Source organism: Serinus canaria, chromosome 8 (genome assembly GCF_022539315.1).
Source record: "Serinus canaria isolate serCan28SL12 chromosome 8, serCan2020, whole genome shotgun sequence".
Lineage (NCBI taxonomy): Eukaryota > Metazoa > Chordata > Aves > Passeriformes > Fringillidae > Serinus > Serinus canaria.
The window spans coordinates 10,594,764-10,619,823 of record NC_066322.1 but is presented as its reverse complement, the minus strand read 5'-3'; the positions used below and the strand labels follow the sequence as shown (position 1 = coordinate 10,619,823).

The 25,060-nt window shown below is 45.0% G+C and overlaps 1 protein-coding gene across 7 annotated transcripts in view; it reads left to right on the top strand.

Annotated features, from left to right (window-relative positions):
- The window catches only part of PTPRF (protein tyrosine phosphatase receptor type F), a 375,785-nt gene that overhangs the window by 274,565 nt on the left and 76,160 nt on the right, over nucleotides 1–25,060 (top strand). For all 7 annotated transcript variants that reach the window (XM_030226334.2, XM_030226335.2, XM_030226333.2 and 4 more), the window contains one exon: nucleotides 10,795–10,905. In XM_030226334.2, coding sequence (XP_030082194.2) covers nucleotides 10,795–10,905 — 111 coding nt within the window. The remainder of the gene's footprint in view (nucleotides 1–10,794; nucleotides 10,906–25,060) is intronic.

Here is a 25,060-nt window from a genome sequence, read left to right as displayed (position 1 = left end):
AGGGTTGAGCCTCTGCAGGGAGTAGATAAAAAGATTTCCTGCAAATCTTTTCAGTTCTAGGACAGAGCAACAAACCCTATTTCAGCCAGATAAGAGATAAGGAAGTAATGTTTTCAGCCCCTTGGGCTTGTACTCAAAGTCGTTGCATCATTCCCATGGGAAGTGACACATGGTGGTGATGCTTTTCTTAACGCTGAGAATTGGAAGGGATGGGGTGGGGAACACACAGTACACCAGAGTGGGAATGCCCTAGACCAAACAGGGCAAAACTATCACTTGGCAAACTTTCCAAACAGGCAAAGAGAAATAACCCTGTTTTCCATGGCTGTGCTATTCCATGCAAATATCTCTGGGTATAATTGTTCTGTTAAGGGTCGCAGTAGTTATTAAGATACATAAGTAAGCAGCAAATTATTATTCCAAGAGAGAGATTACCCACAACTTCAGTCTCTGCAAGATTTTTCCTGATGCTTCAGTCATCTCTGGATAGAAGGCATCAGAAAATATAATGAGACATAAAGTTAAAACGGGATAATGTCATCTTGGCAGAGAAAAAAGCTAAAATGAGTAGTTTGAGTTGCACTCCTGCTTCAAAAAAGGGACTCTGCCTAAAGGAAGGGTAGTTAGAAAAGAAAAAGAATAAGTATAAATATTGTAATTACTTTTTAAGAGGCAAGTTAAATGTGCTTAAAATATGCCTTCTTTGTATTTACAGAAATTCTTTTCTGTCTTTCTTTCCCATTGGGTGATCATTGTTGTGGATAATGGAATGAGCTGTAAATCTGAGATACACGACACTCTTGTATGCATTCTGGTATTTATTAATCAATACACTGAACATGATTTGACACACTGTGTCCTGTTTAACCCTATTTTTCTGTCTGTTTAAACTCCTCAGTTTTCTTTGGTAAGTGCTTGGTATTCAGATCCTACAAATCTGCATAAAACCAACACATACCATGAACTGCCTACAGATTAAATTTGCATGAATCTCTCCCTTATACTAACAGCCTTCATATGTGCAAATTAAGACCAAGGGGACAAAAGTGGGGATTAGAAGGGTTCCCTGCCAATTTGCCCAGCTGGAGCTTCTCCATCATGCTTCAGTATTGATTGTACACTGAACTCAAGACACTGACCAGTGGAGCCTCCACTTGCTAAATACCTTGACCTCATAAAATGAACCTTTAAAGATTATTGCAACAAGATAATATAACCTTACTCCCAGAGAAGCCCTCCTTATAAGATACTCTTCATTACAGCATGTAAAATTATCTCCAGTGCCTTATAAAGAGGGTAGGGATTCCTTTCTTCTGCTAACATCCAAATTAGACAGGAACAACAGAGGTCTGGCTAGCGTGCCATTGTAACATTACCAGAAACCACTTCATTTTGAAATATTTCTGTATGTGAAGTTAATTCTGCATGACACCAATTTCTTTGCCAGAGGGAACCCAATGCAAGGGTTATGCGAATGTGGAGAATGACTCAAAACTGATTTATTACACTTTCCTCTTAGTTTAATGTCTTTAAGCAAGCAGATTTTGTCCCACTGGTCATTCTAACCTCAAAGCCAAATTGCACCGAGTGCCCGCAGCCATGTGCTTTCCACCCGTCCTGCCCAGCACACTCACAGTCACACAGCCCCAGGACACACCCTCCTTGTTCTGTATGGGGAATGAAGGGGCACTGCACCATCTCCCCAAAGTGTCCTCCATCTCAACTGCTTGAACAGTGGTGTGGGTGAATGCAAGTGGTGAGGCCGGCCAGCCAGCAGTGCCACCTTGGCAGCTTAGTTTGGCCCCTGTTTGTGAAGGGTGGGGGTTTTAATGGCAAGATGCAGGGCTGGATGCTGCACTCCTAAAAGCAATAAGCTTTACTAACCTCCTGAGAGTGTCACTCTGACTTTTATTGCACATCAGTTTCTTTTTGTTTATTCCTGTCGCGCTAATACAAATTCTAGCTTTAAAAAAACTTTCTGCTTTTTAGTTATAATTTTCTTCCTTTCCTCTTTGTACTAATGCTTCTCTCTAATCTTATTTGCATTCAAATTACCTCACCAGGTGGTACACCGATCAGAGGTAAGAATGCTGAAATGTGCCTCCAGTTGTCACGTCACTCCATCTCCTGTCTGCCTTGTCCCTTCTCCTCCGGTGTTTCTCATCTCCAGCTTTTACTCTCAGCCCTAACTCTGCCAGTGCTCTCGCTCATCTGCACTCTCCCACTAGTGTGTTTATTTCAGTTGGGTCTTAGCGTGATTCTTGTAGACTCATCCATTGCAAGTTTGCACTGTTGAAAGGGGGTTATTCAACGGAAAGTTTGCAAAAGTTTGGAAAAAGCTCCCAGGCCTCCACCACAGGAGAGTTGACATCTCTCGCAGCTCCTGAAAGTCTCTGTACTTCCCACACAGTTGTGACCTTCTGAGGTCTTGTGTCTCGGGGGTTTTTAGATGAATTGCTTTGGTGTAAGTGTATGGGGGTAACATTTTCACAAGAGAATAGTCAAATTCATCTTTGCTGCTGCTGATGGTCATGAAACTCTAAATGGAAGGAGAAAAATTCTTGGAAGGTTGAGCAAATGTGGCTCTGGGATAAGAGGCACGTTTGTGTTCCTCATGTTTCTCTTTTAAGTGCACTCACCCTCTAATGTGATGGCATAGTGGAGAACCACTGACCCAGACCCCCCCTTTCTGAGCTGGGCATTCTGATGTTGTTTTGCACAATTAAGGTTTATTTTAAACAGATAAATCAGAAGCGTGTCTGGCTGTTTAAGCCCTCATTAATTAGACCCAGCCCTGGTCTGACAGCCCAGCCCAGTCTGGTGCACAGTCCCTGTAGTAGTTTTCACAGCCTGTGTGCACCAGTAATCACTTTCCAATTGGAGTGTTGTTTTTTGTAGCCTAACCACTCAAAGCTGTCTCTTTAGATTAACTTTAGCGTGTTAATCAGCGTTGTGTGCTAAGGCACTTCTGAATTCTCTTGTGATTTTGGTTACCCCTCTTGATTGACCTCTGGATTTCTTGACAGACTGACTGCTACCTATAAATCAACACAACCTCGTTTGTTCGGTTTTCCCCCTTGTCCCTTTTCCTCGCCCTTTTCCCTGAATCACTGCTGAAAGTTAATAATCTTATTCTTGGAACTGGTTCTGTTGCTGGGGGTTAATGTTTTCAGCTCCTGTTAAGTGATTTTTGAGTAAATGTGAATTGGTATTTGATACGTATTTGCATTAAGTTGCCTCTGTAGCAAATCTAGGTCAGGAAAGAAGACTGCAAACCTTACTTTTATATGAATGGGTTTACATATCTGTCATGCCTCCCTTTGGAGCACTGGAGATTGACAGCTGCGATGTTACAAACTCCTTAAAACTATTTCTTCATCTCCTGTTTCTACTGGAAATGCTAAAATGAAGTGACAGATGGAATGCTAACTCGCCATCCGCTCTGAGCTCGCGGCCGAGCATGCTGAGCGTGCAGCCATCCCAGGGCCTCCCCGCACGCTTTGCTGCTTGCCCGTCCTAGCTGATGACATTAGTGACTCAGCACCAGAACCACGTGGATGCTCCATACGTCCTGCTTGGGAACCGATGGCATCTCTGTGAAAAGAACCATCCATTTCATAAAACATAAGTTTCCCGCACCCCCACCCCCTTCCCACCCCCGTTTGAGTCCAATGAGGTATTTTAAGAGTGTTCTTGACATTATTTAAAATATATGTGTCCTGTTTGAATGTCAAATATGACATTTCTGTGAGAGCAAACAGAAGCCACATGCTGCTCTCTGGCTTCTCCTAGAGGATTTCTGTCAGCCTGATGCCTTTTATTTAAAATGGAGGTCATTGAATTTCTAAAGATAATGACAGATTAGATGAAAGTGCTTTTATGATGGTGAGGTTGTGTCCATGTAGAAGTGACTGTTCTGCCATGTTCTATACCCAGCTGCACTCTTGTTCCTCATTAAGGTAAGTTTGATGCTTTGGAATCCATTAATTTGGTCTGAAAGGAAGGGTGAACTAATTACTCTAAATGAACCCTTTTGGTAATAATGTTTGGGGGGAAGGGGTGGTTTTGGTGTAATTTCATTGCTGCTGTGACTGTCTCACCAGGAGTTGTGTGTCTGGAGTTCTTGGGATGGTATCCAAGACATTTCTGTGAGAGCAGTGGCAAGCCCACCTGGAGGGAACAGTATGTGGTTAGACAGAGGATGACCTGAGATATTCTACCGCACACCCCTCCAAACAGATTTTTATCTACAAACGGACTCTTTTGACCTTACCCACACATAGTTGGTCCTTTCTGTCCAAGACATCTCTGGCTTCCCTTAAATGGGAGAAACTCCCATCTATAATTGAGAATTTCCATTTGTAGCTTCACTCTTTACCCCTCTGGGACTGATCATAATTTAATCTTGAAATCACTGTTTGTTCATCTGGAAGACATAGAGCTGGCAAATGCCTGTCAGATTAGGCAAGAGCTGGCTTCTTAAGGTGATCCACAGATAGTATCAGCAAATCCATGTTTAAGCAAGTTCTGCCCCTTTTATATGTTGAAAGTAGAATGTAAGATGTTGATTTCCAGCATTTCTCCGCAATTTAACTCACTCAACCCTTTGTGAAACCTGTCTGCATGTTCCTGCTGTGTGCTGTAAGAGAGAGGAGAATGCAGTTGTGTTTCTAGTGGGTGCTGGACTGAGTAGGCACTAGATTGGATACACATGAGGAGGTAAAGAAATATCATCATCTCAGGCATTATCCCTTTCCAGTCAGATTTATTTGTTACTTTTCTGTCACCACAGGAAATATCAGAGGTTCCTATACATAAGAGTATTTCTTCCTTGCAGACGTCAGCGTAGCAGAGGTCTGTCTGAATTAACTTTAGATCAGCTCACTTGGGTGTCAGAAGCTGTCTGGGAAGCCAGGTAAACACCCACACTGACTTGTGTACAGCTGTAGCTAAACCTTTCCAGTCCCAAGTGAACTGGTTTAAATATAGCTCCATTATTTCAACGCCATCCTGCGAGCTGGAGCGGAAAGCTATCCAAAGAGATTAGAGGAAGCTAAAAGAATTTTGCTGTCTCTTTTTGAGGATGTGTTTGTACATTTGGTTGTACTTTGTGTATTATAGGATTTTCTTCCAGTTTCTTGAGCTTTTCCAGTCACCAAAGGAAAGCAAAAGAAAAACAATTTTAAAATGAGATCTGCTTGCAGGAGAAGTGTCAGGGGGAGGCTGGGTGGGGTAGTGCATGGAAATGCTTGTAATGCCATTTTTCTTACTGTCACATTCAGATTGACTCATGTCCCTTTTGAAGCACACAGAGGTGTTACTGTGCTTTTGACAGTGCTGTAGTTTTGCTTCTGAGGCAGAGTCCCCTGAGATTCCCTGTACCTGCTAGTGAGGGATCAGAGCATCCTGAAAATCTCCTGTCTAAGAGGAGGCCTCATGCTGCTGAGAATGTTGGGTCTCCTTTCCTCCCTCTCTGCCTGAGTCCAGCTCCTGGCAGCAGTCAGGTACTATCAGCAGCTGCCCCTGGTGCTCAGAAGAGTGATTTCTCAGCAGTGCTGCCATCCAGAACAGGCCCCTTGTATGCCAATCCCTGTCCTCGGAGGCATAATAACCATAATGAACACTAACAATGAAAATACATTTGTAGTTACCTTGTTGTGCATATTTGGCAGTGCCAACAGCTTGTGGAGGCTAGGTACAATCCTCTAGAACAGCTGGGAGATGCTGCTGTTATAAAGTACCAGAAATAGTGAATATGGGAAATGCTTATTTTCATTTTTAGTGACTCTCACATGGTTTGGTGTTTTTTCACAGCTCCCACAGCAAGTGTTTGTTATCTCGGACAGCAGCCAGGATGTCAGAGTCCAGCTCTCCCATTGTCAGGGCTTCACATTGTTTCTTTGTCCACCATATTCACATTTATGACTCCTTATTTGGGCTGGGATTGTCTCTGACCCTACTGCACAGCTCTCTGGATTTTATTAGAGAAATTCTCCTTCCCTAGGAGGAAATTTTTAGCAAAAGGGATTGAGACACACACCTGAGCACGTGTTGAAGAGGGAACTGGCTGAAGAGGGTGCTAAGAATACTGCTGGAGTAGAAGTCAGGTCATATTTTTGTGAAAGAAGCTGATGGAAAGCAGACGGAAAGAAATAGGGAGGGTTTTAGGATAGCCGTGTGCTCTAGTGTGCAGGTGGGCTAAATTTGCCTCTTTGCTGAGAGGAAGGGCCCTGGTCAGGTAGCTGGATTCGTGGCATCTGCATTACAAGTCCTTTCCTTAGATGAGTGCTGTGTCTGCAGCCTGGTTTCTTTGTCTCTTGGGTGCTTAGAGGAGCATTTCATTCCATGTCTGATTCTATAACCAGGGCAAAAAGTCAGTCCTCTGGTTGTGAGCCCAAGGACTGAGGCTGTGAATGCCCTGGTAGAGAAAAAGAGCTGTTCCCACTGCTGGGGATGGAGCTCCAACCTGAATTGACCCAGAAAAGCATTGCCCCAGGAGCTCCGCTGTTTGGCTCCGTGCGGTGCTCTCTGGAAGAAGAGAGCAGAAGCTCCCAATGAGCTATGGAGCAGGATTTCAGAGATCAATTTATATGGCAGCTCAGAACCTTCTACATTTGGGTTGTCACTTGGCGAAGAGAGTGACAAGCCCTCCATGGCACAACAGTTCCCAGCACTGCCAAAAATCGTCCCTTATCAGGATCTGCCTTCCCCACACTTTCTCTGTGCAGGGCACTTTTTAAATGCTTCTTTTAACCACTGTCACTGCAACTAATGATTCTGCCTGAATATCACAAGTATATTTGAATAGATAAGTATCTTGGAAAGCTGCTAACAGGGCTGTTGTCTGTGCCCAAGTTAAAGAGCAAGACTAGAGGGAGAGGCTGGCAAGGAGATACCAGCACAGAGTAAAGAGGAATAAGGAATGTTAAGTAAGGAATGCTTGTCAGTCAGCAGGGCTGACTCCTGCCCTCAGCCCTAGAAAACTCTGCCTTGTCACCGTTCTCCCTGGCATGGGAGAGCAGCCAGGGGTTTTTCTCAGGAGCTGTCAGCTCTCTGATAAGCTGAGATATGTTATCAGGAGCGAGTCTGAGGCACAAGCAAGGCTGATGTGACATGGCAGTGTGGTGAGGAATTGTTCCCCTCTTCCTTTGGAGCCCTGCTGCAGAGGAGCAGCAGGGGTCAAGTGGTCCTCAGCAGGGACAGGTTTTACTCTGATGTGCATGTGCTGCTGCAGAGCCACCCAAGCTGCCAAACAAGCTGTTCACTGCTCCTCTGTGTGCTTGTATCCATGTCCTGGTGGTAGATGGTCCTCGTGCATCCTCCAAAGCCCTGCTGAGTGATTGCGCATCAGGACTCAGCCACACAAATGGGAACAAGGTGCCTGGCACGGGAGCACTGGGGGGGTCCATGTGAGAAGTCTGCAGTAACATCCTGTGTGAACGAGACCTCACTCAGCATCTTATGCAACATCAATCCCAAAGCAATGAATAAAAGTAAATCAGCCTTTCTAGCCCTGGTTTGCAGAGGCACACAAGATTATGAGATGTTGACAGGGCTAGGAATAGAAATCAGATCCTTTGCACTTGTCAAGGCAAAGAATTCACTGCGCTTTTGAGCGTCATTGGATTCAGCTTCCATGAATTTCAGGGAAACATGCTACTCAGAACTCAGCTCTTAACCTTCCTGTACTCTATGTGTCCTGTCCAGTCTAGACATGAGCCCTCCAAGAGGCAATGTCTTTCTTTCTCTGGGATTACTGAACTAGGGCTGAGAGCATTTTATAGGAAGTTTCTTCCCAAGTCTCAGATGCATGTCTGTCTCCAGCTTTCTGATTCCAGAAATGGCTGAGCTTTACAGATTTATTCATAGATCTTTGTACTCTGAGACACCCTACACTTTCCTGGACCCATCACTTAGTTATAGGTTGTCCTTCAAAGAAACCCCTACAGCCCTGCTGACTGCAATCAGTTTACCATGATCCTTCCAGTTTCTGCTGGCTGTCAGTTATGCTGCAGGATCTGTATGTTTGTCTAATGATGATTTATTGCAGGACCTATTTTCTTTCTGTTTCATGTGAAAGGTTTGTGTTAACTTCCTTCTGCTCTGGGTTCTTGTCTTTCTCCTGACACACTGTAATTTGAATAGTTGTGCCAACCCAGACAGACCCAGAGTCCCTTGCCCAATGTCCCTGAGCAGTTTGTAGACAGTTGCTGACACGTTGCATGTTTATAGTATGATTCTAGAAATTAGTCCGTGTTGACAGGCAATAACAACATTTCTTTTGAAATTCCTCTCATTTTCTTCATTCTCTTTTTTCTTTCCTCTGTTGAGGTCCCTAAAGATGAAAAACAGTTTGATTGACATTTAAGAGGCATAGTGATCATGAGTATAAAGGGTAAAAAAACACCAGTGATATATATTAAATGGCTAAAAGGGTCATATGTTTATGGCAGAATTATCTGGGGATCTTACTTTTTTCCTAGGCAGACACTACTATCACTTGAAGCTGGCTCTGCTTTCAGCCCAGCCAGTTGGCTTTTTTATTAAGCTTGGGTATATTTTGCAACAGACAGCTTTTCCCAGACAAGCTTGATGGAAGCACTTGGAATGAGATCTGCAGCACATGCATGCCCAAGGAATGATGAGCAGAAATTACAAAGGGGGGTAATATATGGTGAGTTCCGAGAAAATCTTCCTGACAGAGAGCATAACCAGGCAGTGGCATCAATTCCTTGAGGAAGTGGTGAAAGACCTATCACTTGGCACATTTAAAATGGAATTGGACACAAGACAAGTACATTTACAACAGGGAACTATCCTGCCCTGGCCCCCAGGGATGCACGAGGTAACCTAATAGGTCTTTTCCATTTCTAGACTCTCTGATTCTCTGTATCTTGTCAATGCTGGGAAACTTTGTCCTGCTTCACTGCCTATCATGCTGCTGTCTGCTTGAAGATGTTTTTCCCGGACAGGATGTAGAAATTCACTGGTTTTCACTGTTTTTCCTTGAATCAAGCAGCAGAGTTCTGTAGGCTTCAGCCTGCAGGTGTCCAGAGAGTGCTGTGGCCAGGCAAGCTGGCAGGTCCTTTTGTTAGTAGGTGGAAAGACTTCTTGCAAACAAGCTTTCTCTGTCTAGCTGAAGCCTCATTTCCAGCACTAATGCAACAATAGGGAGGGCTCTGTACATCATTTTTATTATATGGCAGAACCCAGGGAAGTTCATTTTTCCCCATGACATATAGGCTTATGCTACAGTCTCAATTTATCCTTCTAAATAATGTAGGTGGCAGTGGTTGATTCACATTAGTTTTTCTTCTGTTCTGATGATAAGAAAAACTGAGTTTGACCTCTGCAGCTTGAACCAGCAAGAAGGGAGAAGGCAATTTCACCAGCTATTCTCAGTGCAGTTCTCAGTGGTCATTTTCAACCGTGGCAGGCAGAAATGAGTTCAGATCATTACAAGCAAAGAGGTTAACATTTTTTAGTTTGGTATATGGTTTGTGAGCAGAGTTCCCTTCTTGCAGGCAATACTAACCAGCAGAATCTGAGCGCTTGGAGGCACTTAAAAAATTATTCCCACAATGCCTGGGGAAAGCAGGCTGAGCAGCAGCCACTTCAGTGTCTGGCCAGAGGCCACACACTCCTGCAGTGCCAGGTTGCTGTCATATGCATCCTGCTTCTTTCTTTCTCTTCATCTCCATCTTTTAGTCTGCATATGGAGCCCAGTTAAGGGAGTTTAGATGCGACCAGTTGTGCAGTCATCTGTGCTGGGCATGAATTTGGATGAAAGGCCAGGCTGCCAGGCTGAGTGCTGCTGGACACCAGTGGAATGTGCTGAGTAGATTGAGAGAAAACCAGCTTAGACCATCGCTCACTTCCACATCACTGGTACTGTACAGGTTCCCCATGTCAATTGCTACTCTGTATGCCCTGACAATTACTGCCATTATTTACATGAGCCCCTTATGCATTTGGCAGTTTGGGGATGGGATCAGATCATATCCCAAGGAATGTGCAGCCTGGGATAAACAGCTATTCCTGACCCAAAGCTGGGGGAGCAGGCACAGCTGGGACCAAGGGAGGGTGGCCTTCACATGAGCACCAGGCAGCAATGAGGTGTATTGCGTTGGTGGGTATCTTTCATGTCTCAGACTAACTTTTGAATGTTTTTATATTGTATATGATGAAATCTGAAAAAATACAGAGAGCACTAACATGGAAAAAAGTTGACGAAAGGCAGTGTTTTCTCAAAAAGAGCTGTCTTTTTGAGACGTCACCAAGGAAGAGTGCTGAAGTGGGAGGGATGGGATTCTGCCAATTTCTGCAGGAAGGTTGTAATTTGTTGAGTGTTTGCTAGGCTTTGTGTGGATCAGATAAGAAACAGCTACAGTTAAATGTGCTTTGTGCTTGCCTGTTTTGATTAAAGACTTATTAAAGGTCCTTTTATTAGGCAGGAGTCCCATTTGAAGCTGTAATTAATATGTGTGTATGTGTATGTTTTCTTCCTTTATTGAAGTAAAAAAATAGAAGTGGTTGGGATGGTTAGAAATAAATCAGTAATTTGTTCCCTGCACATTAGAGAAATAACAGTAATCCATTTCACAAGTTTCTAACAGCAGACTGGGTACCTTTGGCTGCATGCTAGTATCTTCTGGGTCCAGGGAACATCATGAAATATTTATCCAGGAGGATACCTTAAAAGTGTGGGGCATGCCCTTCCTTTTCAGAGGCTGTTGGTCCGATTACCAGATTTGCCATAACCGGAATTGTCTGTTTCATCTTGTTTGTGTACAGGAGCTCTGCAAATAGAGAACAGTGAGGAGTCAGACCAAGGCAAATATGAATGTGTTGCAACCAACAGTGCAGGAACCCGCTACTCTGCCCCAGCCAACCTTTATGTTCGAGGTAAGAGCCGCTTCCACCCAAGGAGGTCATTCTCCTCCTTCCCAAAATCTCTGTGGTTTTCAGTGAAAGGAGAAAACCTTCCTTCTGCCCTGATTACACTGTGGATTGTGTGATGGGGTCTTTTGTTCAAAAATCATCAAGTTAAGTTCAATGAAATCTTTGATCTACGTTGTGTTTGACTCACAAAGCAAATCTTGTTTTGCTGTTTATATGGTGTTATGTCAAATACTGAAACATGAGCAGAATGGGAATTCCTTTCTCTCTTGAGCTCCTTAACTTCTGTGTCACAGTTATCTTGATTGGGATCGAGGCATGGCTTAATTGTTTCAGTATAAACTAACCTTTGGTGGAGTAGTGTAAAACTGGTCATGCTCTGACCAGCCAGAGGTGCTCAGCTATACTGAGCCAATATTTAGGCCTCTGCTTTGGAATGGGTACCTTTAAAAACGGGAATAGTTTTTTGGAGTTGTCCTAATCTATCTTATATGCATCAATGATTGAGCCTCAGGGTATTAATGGCTCACACTGGGAACCTGCTGGAAATTAGCCACAATTCATGTAAAGCAATTTTTCTAATGGTTATGCTATGTTGCCAATTTAAAACTGTTTTCAACATACTAAAATAACTAGGTTTTATATTAGGATAGTCTCCTGGCAGTTTTATTGCTCTACATTGAAGGTGTTTGAATTAGCTTGGAGAGAAGCAAGTGCTAAATTCCCTGTACACTTTCTGTTAATTTCAGCAAGAAAAAAAAATGCTGCTTCATATGAAACTCTGTAGCACCAGAGTCATTGGGTCAGGAACCCCTGGGAAATGTAGTTATGGATTTTCCCAAGAAAAGAAAAAACAGAAAAAGGAAAAATTCTTGTGCTGGTGCTTGTTAGGAAGTTAGAACCAGATTTTATTTCCATATAGTAAATCAACAGACTAATAATAAAATCTCATATTCATTTCTTCCTTCCTCTGATTTAAAGAAAGAAAATCTTAAGGCTGTATATGGGTGGGTTAGTGTGGAAAGAGGACATGAGAATGATAAAGTCTTCTCATGCTGTGTGTTTGCTTCTAGGGGTGGCTTCTGGCTTTGTTTTTGTTGCTTATTATAGGGGACTGCTTTTTTACTTTGCAGACTAATTTGGATTGTAAGAGTCTTTGGAAGACTGAAGTATCCAATTAAGCATATTCAGAAGATGAAGCTATATCTGTGCAGTGGAATCACTCATTTCACTCTCACAATGTATTTATGGATGATTTTAAATTCCCAATATTCTTGCAATTTCATTTTCCAGGCAAGCTGTACTAAAACTCATCCCAGATTGACCCTTTGCTCTCTGAGAGAAAGGATTCTAGTTACCAGGCTGGCTGTTCTTGCATAGGTTTGTGTGGATATCCAGCTGTATTGCTGCAGTATTTGGGATGCTTTTGCTTCCTGTGACATGCTCAGACTGTCAATGTTCTATTTTCCATAGATGTGTGGCAGAAAAAGGCACAAAAGCTTCAAGAGGTAGAAAAGCCTCTTCTTAACCACTTTACAATTTCTTACTAATGAACGCTCTTTGTTTAGCAAATGAATCCTGGAGGACTGAGGAGTATGCTGGATTTTACACTTGGCTTGTGCTCAGCCAGGTTCATCTGTTTTGTTGGGGCTAAGCATGGGCTGTGGGTGGTCTGCACATGTGAGAGGATCCTCATGTTCACCGACAAAAGCATGTTCTTTGACATATGTTTTGCTGTTAACTGTCATTTTTTTACACATAAATGTTTGGAAGAAGTCTTTTTCTTGCACATAATCTTTACAATGTGGATCTCCAACTTACATGATCCTGATAAAGTCTTTCTGTATATTTAAGACATGACACCCCATAAATTATCATGATGCTATCAGATTATATTTCCTGTGCATACTAGGTCCTAGATGGTATTTTTGCTTACAGTTTCTGATAACAAATGTTCTGCAAAAAAATAGGTCTTACTGTTAGTACATCAGTTAAAGACTTCCAAAAGTTACTCAAACCGAGAACAGTATATTATTTCTTTAATGCAAGGAAAAAATAGAAATATCTTACTTTCTCAGGTCTGGGTTGCAGGATAGAAATCCATGATTTTTTTCTTTTTGCGATAGTCCTACAGTATGGTTGTTAGACACATCAGTGACTTGTAGTAGGATCTTTAGAAAGTGCCTGCATGTTTACTAGAGGGGACATTAATTAATGCTAAGTTACAGTGGAAATTAAGTCTGTGGGCTGCACCGCCACTGCTTGGTGGTTTTATAATGATTGACCTCCTTGCAGTGAATACCCAAGCAGTCATCCCCTTCCCCAGGAAGCATGGCTGAGTGCTGAGCAGCAGCACTAATTTCCAGTCTGTGTAGTTCTTGGGACTGCTTTTGCCTGCTCTCATTTACAGCCTATTGCTTTTCTAATAGTTCAAATGTTTGTTTGTCTCTTGACTCTGGGGATTTATGTTTTTGATCATATTTTCCTCTTTCCTAGCCTCCCAGGTAATCCTTTGTGAGTGGGCTGTGTTAGAAAGCACAGGCTCATTAGCATCTTTATACTTTTCATGCTAACAAAGGAAGAGACTGGGTGCTGAGAAGGAGTATCTGGGCACTGCTCAGGGCTTTCTATATCAATGGAAAAACAGGAGGAAGAAGTAGCAGGCTACACCAGTGTCTTGTCTCTGTAAATCCTTTAGAGCCAGCACTTCTGCACAGATGGACTTCATTAAAAGTTAAAACATTTCCACACCAGGGATTTGTAAAGGAAAATGGATGCATTTTCCTTGGAGCTATTATTTTCATCTTACTAAGTGTGCTGGAAAGCAATCCTCATAAGCCTTCTGCTTCTGGACTGATGGGTCTATCTGGCTGATGCTGCTGAGGTGGGAAGGGGCTGGAATCAGCACTGGGAGCTGACTGCCTCCCGCTGCTGGAGGGTGGCCCAAAACATCCAGACCATCAGAGGGGCAAGAAAAGGGTGAAAGCAAGAGCAGGGAGCATGCCAGGGCAAGGTGGCTATCTGGACCATAGCAGGGACTTTGAAGGGAGCACAGTGGCATATTCCTACCCTGGCCCTTAACCACAAGCACGTTTGCCAGTGCTGATCTGGATGTTATTATTACCACCATGAAGAAACAATCATCCTTTTGTGGTCCATGGTTACATCTACCAGAGTATATTGTAACAATGATTAGATTTGGGACTTGATGCTGCTGCAGGGAGAAGGGAAGGGAATAGAAACATGGAAGATGTTATTGCTCTAATCCAGAGAGTTTGCTGTCTAATTTAGCAGCAAAAGATCCAAGATGTTGATTCAAGACATTTAAGAGTAGAAGGCAGATTGGACCTAGCATGGAGAAAGAAAGGTGGTGTCATTTTGTCATGCTCACTGGGAGTATAGTGTAATTGCACTGATTCACCTATACTGTTGAGTTTTTAGAACACATTTCACTTTTCGTTTGCCTACAGCTTCTGGGACATCTGCGCCAAGAGGAGAATTTTCAGCCACAAGTCTTGTCCTACTAAATGCCTGTGAAGGTGGTGGCTTGTGTGGTGCACCCCACAATAGATGCACTGTTATTTTCCTTTTTCCCTGTATGAAGGGGTTTTTTACCCTTTCCTGTCTCTACACACGAAGCAGATGAGTAGGAAGAGTGTGTGTAAGAATACACTGTGGAGTTCACTACAAGTGTTCCCCAGTGCTGCTTACAGCAGTGAGCAATGCCAGTGCTATTAGAATAGTATTTACAGGAGCCCTGGCTGCATACTTGGCATCAAATGAGAAATCTGCTGCCCAGTTTTCTTTTTTTAAATGCTGCTTTTCAGGCCTTTAAGGCACATCCTAGTGGGGCAAGTGCAGTGAGTTCTCTAGCCCAAAGTGCTACACATACCGTAGAGAAGGAGCTGCACAGCTACTTGGGAAAAAAAAAGAAAAAGGCCATTTAAAACTGTATTATCTGCTTTGTCCCCAAATTACAAACTAGTAAATCAGACTGCAGTAAATAGAAATGGTATTACTGCAAAAACCTGTGCTTTCTTGATCTGCTTTTAGAAAGGCCAGGCTAGTATTTCATTTGGCAGTAGGGAACCCTCCTTGGAGTCTGAAATTTTATTTGCCAAATTTCACCAAGGAGCCATCACCCAGAATGAAATTCGGATTACTGCTCTGTCCCTAGCAGCAATTCCCTGGCCTCTGCAGGGTTTTACCCTGGAGAACTTGGCAGTAGCTTAGGCTCAGACACGGAGGGAGCTCACTGAAATGGCTACTTGTGGCTGTATGATACTTACTGCAGCAGGGACCTTGTGTAAATAATAATAATTCTGAATGACTGACACGGGCCTGGAGCAAGAAGACTTGACGCCTTTAAAAAGAACATTTCTGCTTATGTAATATTAAAGCAGCTAAAATAGCAACAGCAGTCAAAGCTCAAGGCTATTGCCAGGAGAAGAGTAAAAGCTGAGGACAGTGGTTGAACAGTCAGCAACCAAAACTGGAGATGTCTGAAAAATGGCTAAATAGCAAGGGAATATGTTTGTTTACAGCCCAGCTGTATGCGCACTTCTGGCAGTGTGCTCTTTTAAACCTGCCTCTCCTCAGGCTTGATGAGGGTGACAGTACTTGACCAGAGAGGGGCACTGCCACTGCTTGAGGGCCTGGCAGTGATCACAGGCAAGCCAAGACTGGAGAGACTTGTGAGGGAGATGTCTGGATGACAGGAAACACTAACCAGCAGATGAGTCAGACTGGATGACCCTGCCTGCTGCTCGGCACAGATGTGTGCCCTGCACCATCAGAAGAAGCAAGGGCAGGCTGTGGTAGAGCTGCAGAGCAGAGCCCTCAGCAGCTGCTCCATGGCTGAGGGGGATGCAGCTCTGAAGAGCCACAATGTCCCTGTATCCCTGCACAGTCCTGACCTCGGGATAACGCTGCAGTGCAGCAGAGACCAGTCACACTGCTGAGGGAAGGGCACTCCTGTTTATGGCATTTCAGTACTTTTAATTTCGTTTCCTCTGCCCCTGGGTGCTTCTCCAGGCTGGAGCTGTGGCGGTGCTGCTGTGACCCACGTCAGAGCAGCTGTGGTGGGGCAGGTGCACTTGGCTGCCTGGGCCAGCACAGCTGGGGCTGTGCCACACGTGACACTGGCACTGCCTCGTGCTGCTGTCGGCTTCAGAGCCAGGGAAGTACATGGAGGCTTCTGACAAGTTCTCTCCTTCCTCCCTGAGTATTACTACGAATATTTTTGTCATATCTTCTCCTGGCAAGGAAGTGTGTTCACCATCAGTGTGTTTCTATGAGCATTCTGCTATGCTGTAATACTTCTAATGATTGTGGTTTAATAAATATTAGTCCTTTGTCCTTCAGCTAGCACATTCCATCTAAAGATTCCAATGTGCTTTATAGAACTCAACTAAATAAGCTTAACAATTTTGTTCCTTGCAAAGTCCTTTGATGGTTCAAAGTGCATTGCAAGGCTCAAGTATTATTATTTGTAAAATGACCTTTGTGGAAAATAGGAGGAGAGTGACTGGTGGCTCAGTGTATGATAATGCAAGACAGAAATGTACTTGAAAACCTCTTTCCCCCTCCTCCCCACATGACCTGCACAGACATCTGTGGAACAATTAGGCCTGCATATCTGTGCCAACTAAATGTCCATTTCCTCCCCTTCCATATCCACTTGCACAAAGGACTAAGAAATACATCTCTGGTGCTCTGAGATTTTCTGCTCATAATTGAATTCATGCATGCATGTGTGTGCACTATGAATGGGGAAAGGATGGTTGGGCACCCTGAGCATCCTGTCTGTCTCTCTAGGATGGAATATACTCATCACTGTGGCATGAGAGCATTGTTCATTGGATATAATGGATGGTTGTCTTATTCTCATGTAATCTGGCGTAAAAGAGACAATCTGTCCTTTTGTTCCTCTATACCACTAAAAGCTGTAAAGGATAAAATTTGATTTATGTGGAATCCTTGAGACACAAGATGTGCTTTTGGAGATAAGCAGGAACAGGTTCATCCCCCTCTGGGTTTTTGTTAACCTCTTTTGGATTCCAGAGTGTATGGGTTGGCCTTCATATTAGTGGCTTGCATAGCACCAGAGGGTTTTCACACAGGACAGATTCTGGCAGTTCCCACTAGAATTGCAGTACCAGTTGGGATAATGAACTTTCTTGATGCTTTCAGGAAATATTAGCTTCTCACTTTAAATAGCTTTGGAAATGTGCCCCTTTGTTTGAGCTAGTGATCTAAACTCTTAGACCTGTGCATTCATATTCTGGCCACAGCCCCCTGCCTTGTTTCAGGTCCCTAATGACCAAAGACTATTCAAAAGCAGAGCCCCCCATAAATCCAAATTCATTCTTTCTGCAGCAAGCTGCTGTGGTTGGAGTATTGCTGCTGCTGCACAGACAAGCACATCTGTGGCAGACTAAAAGCCAAACGCAGTCGGCATAGGAATTTCTGCCTGTAGATCATGAGAGCCATCTGACAGTCAAGACTGGCAGACATGTGTCTGATATGGTCTTACTCTATGCTGTTTCAGCTTGGATCTCAAATGGAGCCCTGTTTTTACCTTCTAGAGTTTGCTATCCTCTGATGGCTTCTCTGCTGTGACTTGACTTGCACTTAGACTGGCGTGTTCAGCTTAGCTGCCAGGCAGCTCAGGTTCATGAGGATGCAGTAGTGTGCCTAGTGAGCCGTGGTGTTCTTCACAGGGGATACTCTGGGTAACCCCAGGCTTAAATCCTCTGCCTCTGTCCCTGCATGGTGGGGAGGCAGATGTTATTTACCATCACCACTCAGTCATTTGTTCTGTAAAAAAGCAGAGAAGCCATTGATAAAACATGCTTTTTTACCCTAGGAGTGACATGGATAGAGAACTGGAGATAAGAGATCATGTGAATGGAACCTGTAAGGAGATGAAACTTTCAATTTACCATTTATCAGGTTTATCTCAGATAAAGCAGCAGCTGTTTAAGCCTTAACTAAGGGAAGAGCAGTGAGAACATTATGCCCTTTTGCTTTACAGCTGTTCCAAAATAACCTGCTACTGGTTTTTATTGCTTATAAACCACTAATATAAAATGAGATTAAGAGATAATCCAGCAATTAATGACAAATAGCAGGTCCTAAACTTGTTTGTGTTTGACAAACCAGACAGTTATCCGTTTGAATTAATGTGTTTCACATGTGTCTCCTCACCTTTCCAGCTCTAATCTGAAGTGTCAAAACCTGTGGAAAGCCGCTGCTGGAGCCTACTTCTGCCAGATTCCCCAAAACAAAAGCTGTTGGCTGTCCCCTGGCTGGACAGCACCCCTCACTTTGCCCCCCAGCAGGCCAAGTGGCACCACAGTGAGTCGCCTTGGTCTGGCCAGGGTCTTACAGTCCCTCCCAAGGAGAGGGGTTAGCTCTGGGGGCTTCAGCAGCAAGGACAGTATTCCTGTAGCTGTTCCAGCATCCCTCAGTCTCACACCCTTCACCAGCCTCTTGCCCTTCAGTCTCACAGTCCCAGTGGGTTGGTCCACGCTGGCAGCACTTGGAGTTTGTGCTGCCCTATTGCAATGTTAGTGCTGCTTTCCAGAAATGCAGCCTTCCACAAGCACACCTTGTTTGCCAGAAGCACTGTCCTTCTTGAGCAAGGGCAGGAAACAAATCCTCCCAGCTGGGAAGAGCTGAGCAGGAGGCAGGAGCCCCTCATTACCTGCTGAAGCCATGCAGATGGGATACGCTCCATTAGATTAGGAAATAAAGTGCTGGCTTGGGAGCAGCAATAAGGAGGTTCCCTCCCATCACAGGGTCTCACAGGATCAAATGAGCCTTATGCTAAGGTTTTGTAGAGCAAGAGGTAAATCCCTTTCCTAAAGCAGGATGGAGGAAACCTGGACTTTAAGCTTAGGACTGTTTTAAAGATGTCTTGATGGGGCTCCTTGCTGGATGTGGCCCTCACGGGCCAGTTAAGCTCTGAGTTGGCTGGTTCAAGTTCCCTGGTATCAGTTCAATTGAAAAAATGTAAATAAGTGTTTTGCTGTTCTCCAGCAAGCTCCACTACACTCCATAGGCCACTGTGGTAGCTGTTATTGGTAGCTTGTTGCCTTGCCTGTACTGTGTCAGAGTTGGTTAAAATCCTGTCCTCTGATTGCTGGAAATGGCTTACTGTACTGTTGCACTGTATAATGCCACATGCTGCTCTCTAATTTACAGTGTTTCTGCTGGAAAGCAAATTCCTTCCCCCACCTTCTCCTTCCCCCATCAAAAATGTGACTCATAAGCAGTCTTTAACTATCAGATCCATTTGTGTATTCTCTCAGCGAGGGTTCGATTACAGCTGGTATGCCACAGATCTGTAGCTGCAGTGAGGTCACTCCTGCTAGAGAAATAAGATCTCCTTTGTCTGTAAGGAAAATGCAACTAACCTTCTGCTGTCTCTCCCGCAGGAACAAAAACTGGGACCTGCTCAATTCTCTGGGTGTTTTTGTCCTTCTGGTTTCTTGTCCATCTCTCACTCGCAGCACAATGTACCAATAAGGCTCTCAAAACTGAGCCCAGCTGAGACTGCGCATGTCTGTCACTTGCCTAATACCTCTCTGCTGCATTTAGCTCTTTGTTTGGAGAGGGGGAACAGCTCTTCATGGTTGAAGATTTTTTGGTTCACCACTTGGAGCATTTCTTTCACACGTTATAAAATTCGGATTTACGTATACGTTCTTCCCGGTGTGTGGTCAATGGTTTTAAAGTGCCTTTGCCATCATCTCTGTAGCTGGAGTGGGTGTATGGGAGCACGTGTGTGATGTCTGGAGTCCTTTGCTCTGTGTGTGTATGAGTGTTCTGTACATGTAAACATGTCTGTGTGTCCAGCATCTGGCCCAGAGCGGGGCCATTCCTGAAGCACCCTCCGTGTGGGGATGTGTGGGATGTGCAGTCCCCTCTGCCCTGTGGCCAGGAGTGGTCAGTGGGTCAGGGAGGCAGAGGGGCCAGCCCCGCTCTGGGCCAGAGCAGTGTGAGTGTGGCCTCTCTTGTCCCTGCCGTGGAGTGCTGTGTGCATGGTGGGAAGTCATGGCTGACCTCTGTAGTCTTGTCTTGTCGTTTCAGTGGTGTGCGGACAGATGAAGCTTGGCCTGTTTTTACTCTCTGTGTTTTTCCTTGTCTTTTTTTATTCCCTCCTCATCTTCATCGCACTCTGCCATCAAACAAAACAAACTTTCATCTCTCAGATCAGCGAGAAGGTTGGTCCTTTTCACTTCTTATCCATCTACAGTACGCCACGTCAGATGGGACTTTTCCAGTAGGGAGAGGAGAGCCATCCCCAAAAGGGGAGGGGGCCCCACAGACTGGCTCCTTTCCAGGCACAGCCACAGTGTGCCTGGTGAAATCTGCTTACTGTTTGCTGTGACTCTGCTGATGGCATTGATACTTTGCTTGCATGCCTTTGTTGCTTGAGATTTAAAGTGCGCAGAATATATTTTGCATGCAAATACCAGCCAGGGCAGTTTTGTCAAAGGCAGGGTAGGAAGAAGTGCATGCTTCTCTCCTTGGGGTCCTTCTCTAACCCTTTAGTCGTGCTAGGTGCAAATGTAAATCCTCTAAACTGCTGCTGCTTCCTGGCTGGAGAGCAAGAACAGGCTTTGGAAGCAGAGATCAGAATGATCAGTCCCTCACAAGCTGCTAGAGAGTGTGGGTTCCTTAATTCCTCCTGAAGCTTTAAAAGTTTTAGCTTTCTCTAGAGGCAAAAAGCTTACTTTGATCTCAGCTGGAGGAGATCCCAGCATGCTGCCCTCCTTTGCCACAAGGCAGCAGGGGCAGCTGGCTGAGATCCAGATCCCTTGTGCTAAGGCAACTTCCCTGCTCCTCAGCAGTCCCTGCACTGGGGTAGCCCATTTTCCATGCTCTGTCCTGCTCAGACTAGAGCCCTTTGCACAAGCAGGTCTGCCTCTCCTTCCTTCTCTGGGGCTGGGTCTTCCTCCTGCAGGCAGGAGAGCTGGGAGCTCTGGCAGTGGCCCCAGCCATACCAGAGGTGGCTCAGGGAGGCCCATGGTGACATGCACAAGAGCTTGTAGCCACTCAGCAAAACCTGACTGGTGCTTTGCTCTGCTCTGTCCTGCTGCTCTCAGAGAGCCAGAGGTGAATAAAGGACAGTAGTGAAAGGCAACTCCAGCCTTTAAATTAAATCTAGCTCAAGGCACTCGTGATTTCGTGCTGAGGAAAGCTGGTGTTTCTGGCAGAAGTCTGGATTTAGTTTCCAGACATGATTCCTTCACTAAACAGTTTCTATGGGGTCTGTCCTTCCACACCCACTGAAGGTAAGGGATGCTCACACTGCTCCCCAGGTGGCATGGGGAAGAGACCCTGGCTTGTCTCACACAAGCTATCAGGCAGCTGGATGAATTGTCTTAGGATCATCACTGGAACAAGTTTTAACAAATTGTCATAGCAGCTGTTTCAGTACACTGAGTTCGATCCCATTTCTGTCCCTGGAACATGCTCTCATTTGGATTGTACTGAGGAACAGGACCTTTGTTGTTTACCTTCTAAAAATAGATTTTGTGGAAGATAAAATTACCTCAGCACAAGACAATGGTGAAAAATGAGAACAAGGAAGAAAAGAGAGGAAATCAAAGCCAAGGCCCAAAGCCTCCCAGATTTCAGTGAATTTGAAGCACTGCTGTGATGGCTAAGACACCTCTAGAGACTAAGCCTTTAACAGGGCACTTAAATGTTTTAGCCACATGGTTTAGCTGAAGGGAGGCAGCTGAGAATGGGTATAAGGCAGCAGGAATGAAGAATTTCTCATTCTTTGTGTCAACCCTTCCTTCCCACTCCACCAAAAATACCTACATACACAAATATTTAATGTGAAGCCAGAAATTAGTTTCTAAATATTCCATTGGGGTTTGCCATGCTTATAATTTGTTTGGCACTGATAATTACATCGTACATTTTTCCAGCTTTACTTAAAACTGTGTACTGCTAACCCATGCATTTAATTATTGCTCTGTGACTGCTACAGGGTTATTTATTAACAAGTTATTTTATCTTGATACAGTGGATCTTTTCTCTTATTCCCCTCCTTAATGTTGTGTTATTTTCATCAGAGAAATTTCTGAGAGCAAATGCAAATTGCAGAGCTCCACAATCTTGTTCTCCCTTACTTTGCTATTAGTATGTCAGTATGCTGAATGCTGATGTGTCTCCAGTGCTGCACCACTGTAATGATATATCCTCTTTTATATGTGGTTGTCAGCACAAATAATTAGACCTAAAAGTTATAGCTGAAATATAATCCAAAAATGGCAAGGCCCTGTTTTGGAAATTGTCTATAAAATGTCAGCACTCAAGGATACATTGGGAGCATAAATAGTACAGCATTGTTTGAGCACAAGATTAGACTGTAAATGCATTTTTTCTGGTTCCAATTTTTCCTCTCCTTCTGTTGGTTCTGTCAATAGGTTGTGAGACTTCAGCAACTGCCTTTCTGTTTGAAGTCCTTTTGTAAAATGATAGCACTGGGGAGAGATAAAAGGTGTCTACAGATGAGTAAACCTTGCAGACCAGGGATCATATTTGAGGATAGCTCCTAAATTCACTCCTTCCTGACTTGCAGGATGTGGTTCCTGAGGAAGGCAGGAGTTTTGGCAGGTGACCCCTCTGGCAAGGGCAAGAACGCACCCTGTTCACCAGGGATCCTTCAGCTTGCCTGGCTCAAGTAATGAAGCTGGACAGTCTCACACTCTCAGAGATGTGCCCCTGCACTGCATTCTGCTGTTCATCCCAGCTGGGAGGTTGGAGCAGAGCCCCCTGACCTTGCCTTGTCTATGCTGGGACTGGGGAGGAGCAGCAGACCAGGCAGTCCTAGTTCTCCTTCTGAGCAAAAGGGACTTCTGGCTGCTGTTCCCTCGTGCAGAGGACAAGAGGAGAGGATGTCAGGACAGTGGTGCAGGACCTGAGCAGCTGGAATTGCTTCAGAGAGAAGCAGAGAAGTGTGCAGAGCCCAAGCATAGCTCCATCACCATGGGGCAGCATCATGGAGCATGCAGGAAGGGGAAAGATGAGGCCCAGAATTAGATGCCAGGTAGGCATGGTGCAAAGGAAACCCTGAAGCAGGAGCGGGCAAATAGAGGTGCCTGGATCTCTGCAAACCAGAGGGAGGGGTGTTAGCAGTGTCATCTGCTAAGCTGTACTGTGGCCAAGGGAGCCAGCAGGAAAATTTGGAAATTTGGTTTCCCCCTTCCCTAGCAGCGCTGCATGACTTTGGAAGCCTGGGCAGTCCTCCTGGCACTTTGTGTTTCTGGCAGAGCCTCACTGGATCCAGCAGTGTCTCAGCACATGAGAGGGACTAACACCAGCAGCCTGAGAGCCCTGAGCTTAGAGCCTACAGCTTTTGCAGCCAGCAGCAGGGAGGAGGGTGTCCCTGGTTCTCCAAAGGGGTAACTTCACCCTGGGAGGGAACCTGAGATGTGTGGAAACAGCCACTCCCGTGCTGAAAGGAGCCAGGCAATCGATTGAAGCTCTTTGCTCTCAAGGCAAGGAATGTGCATGTTAGTGCATGCTGAATTATTTACATTTCTCAACCTTTGTGGCTCTAGTGTTGCCTGCTCCCCTCCTTCCCCCCAGCAGTCTCCCCTGTGAGTGGGGAGCCAGACTCCACACTGTCTTTTCTCCCGGTCCTGTGAGATCCAGGGCGTGGGCTCAGGTTGCACTGCACTCACTGCTCCGAGTTTCACTTCACTTCCTAAGGAATGCTCTCAGTGGGGACATATGCAGAATAGTGGACTAGCACAGAGCCCTTATGATGCCTGTTCTCAGGATGAATTATAATGAATCTCATTTTTGACAGTCTGCAGGTTTAGTTAAACCCCTGAATTATAGTATTGTCCGTTGAAATAATTTTAATATTCACAGTAGTTTTCCCTGTGCTGTTCTTGCAAAACCTCTGAACCACCTTCTTCTGATCCTTATCCAAAAAGAAGATTAAAAAAATTATTGCAAATTCTAGTCAAGAAAATTGTAATTAAAAGGGAAATTTCATTGCTGCAAAAAAATGAAGAAAACAAAATTTTCTGGAGCACTTAAGGTAGAATCATGGACTGTAATAACCCATGTGATTTGACTTGTAAATTGGACAGAAATTCCAAGAATGCTGCGTTTTGAGGAGTTACACTGATTTAAATTATTACCAGACTCTTATGCTAGAAAAGCTAGCAACTTAAATTGCTGGCTTGAGCCGGAGGAATGTGTTGATGGTGCTCTGCAAGCTGCTGTGAGAGCTGTGCCAGCTCTTGCTAATGCTAACTGACAGCATCTCCTCTTCTCCCTCCATACTGACTGGGACAAGAAGCTGCCAATTATCCCCCAAGAGGATGGGAGGCTGATGTAGCCCGTCCCTTTCTTTGCATATACTCCTGACAGAGCCCTGTCTGGGCCAGATCTCTTACTGAAGGCACTGCCCTGACCTCCTCCCACCTCTCATGTAGAGAGCTGACCCCTACACAGGGCATCCATTTTTAGCATCTGGGTGCCTTGGGCACTGCTGCTCTCTGGTGCAGAGCAGCGAGCCCCTCTCAGCAGCTCTGCCCGTGTGCAAATGAGGAGGGAGATGGCTCAGCCATTCTGGGTTGCAGGAATGCACCACAGAAGCCTGTTTAAGCACTCCTCTGTTGCCAGGCTGGAGAGCTGAGGCTCCATACAACTTCCTGTCATTTACAGGCTGTGGGAGGCACAGCCCGTGCTGAGGCTGGTGATGGGGGTGTCATACTGTTTGATCCACAGGAGAGTTTTCCTTGCTATTCATCCCTTTTCTAAGCACAGGAATGCACCAATCACTTTTGCTGCTCCCGTGTGTGTGGTACAGGGTGGGGAGTGACTTTCCATCACCCTGCAGAGTGCTGCTGCCAGGCCCTGAGCCCCAGTGAAGTGCCTGTCCCCACCCTGCAGGGGAGCAGGCGATGTCAGCTGCTGACATCTCGGAGAGATGCACAGCCACCACAGGTCCAGCCTCTGCAGGACACATCAGGGGTGACACAGCACCAATGGGACTCACACAGCCCCAGGAGCACCCTGAAAGCAGGTGCTTGACATGGGGACAGTGTGGGGTGCAGGGGAGTCTGTGGCAGGCTGTGCTGCCCCTGGTCTCACAGGGCTGGAAGTGAAAATCTGTTTG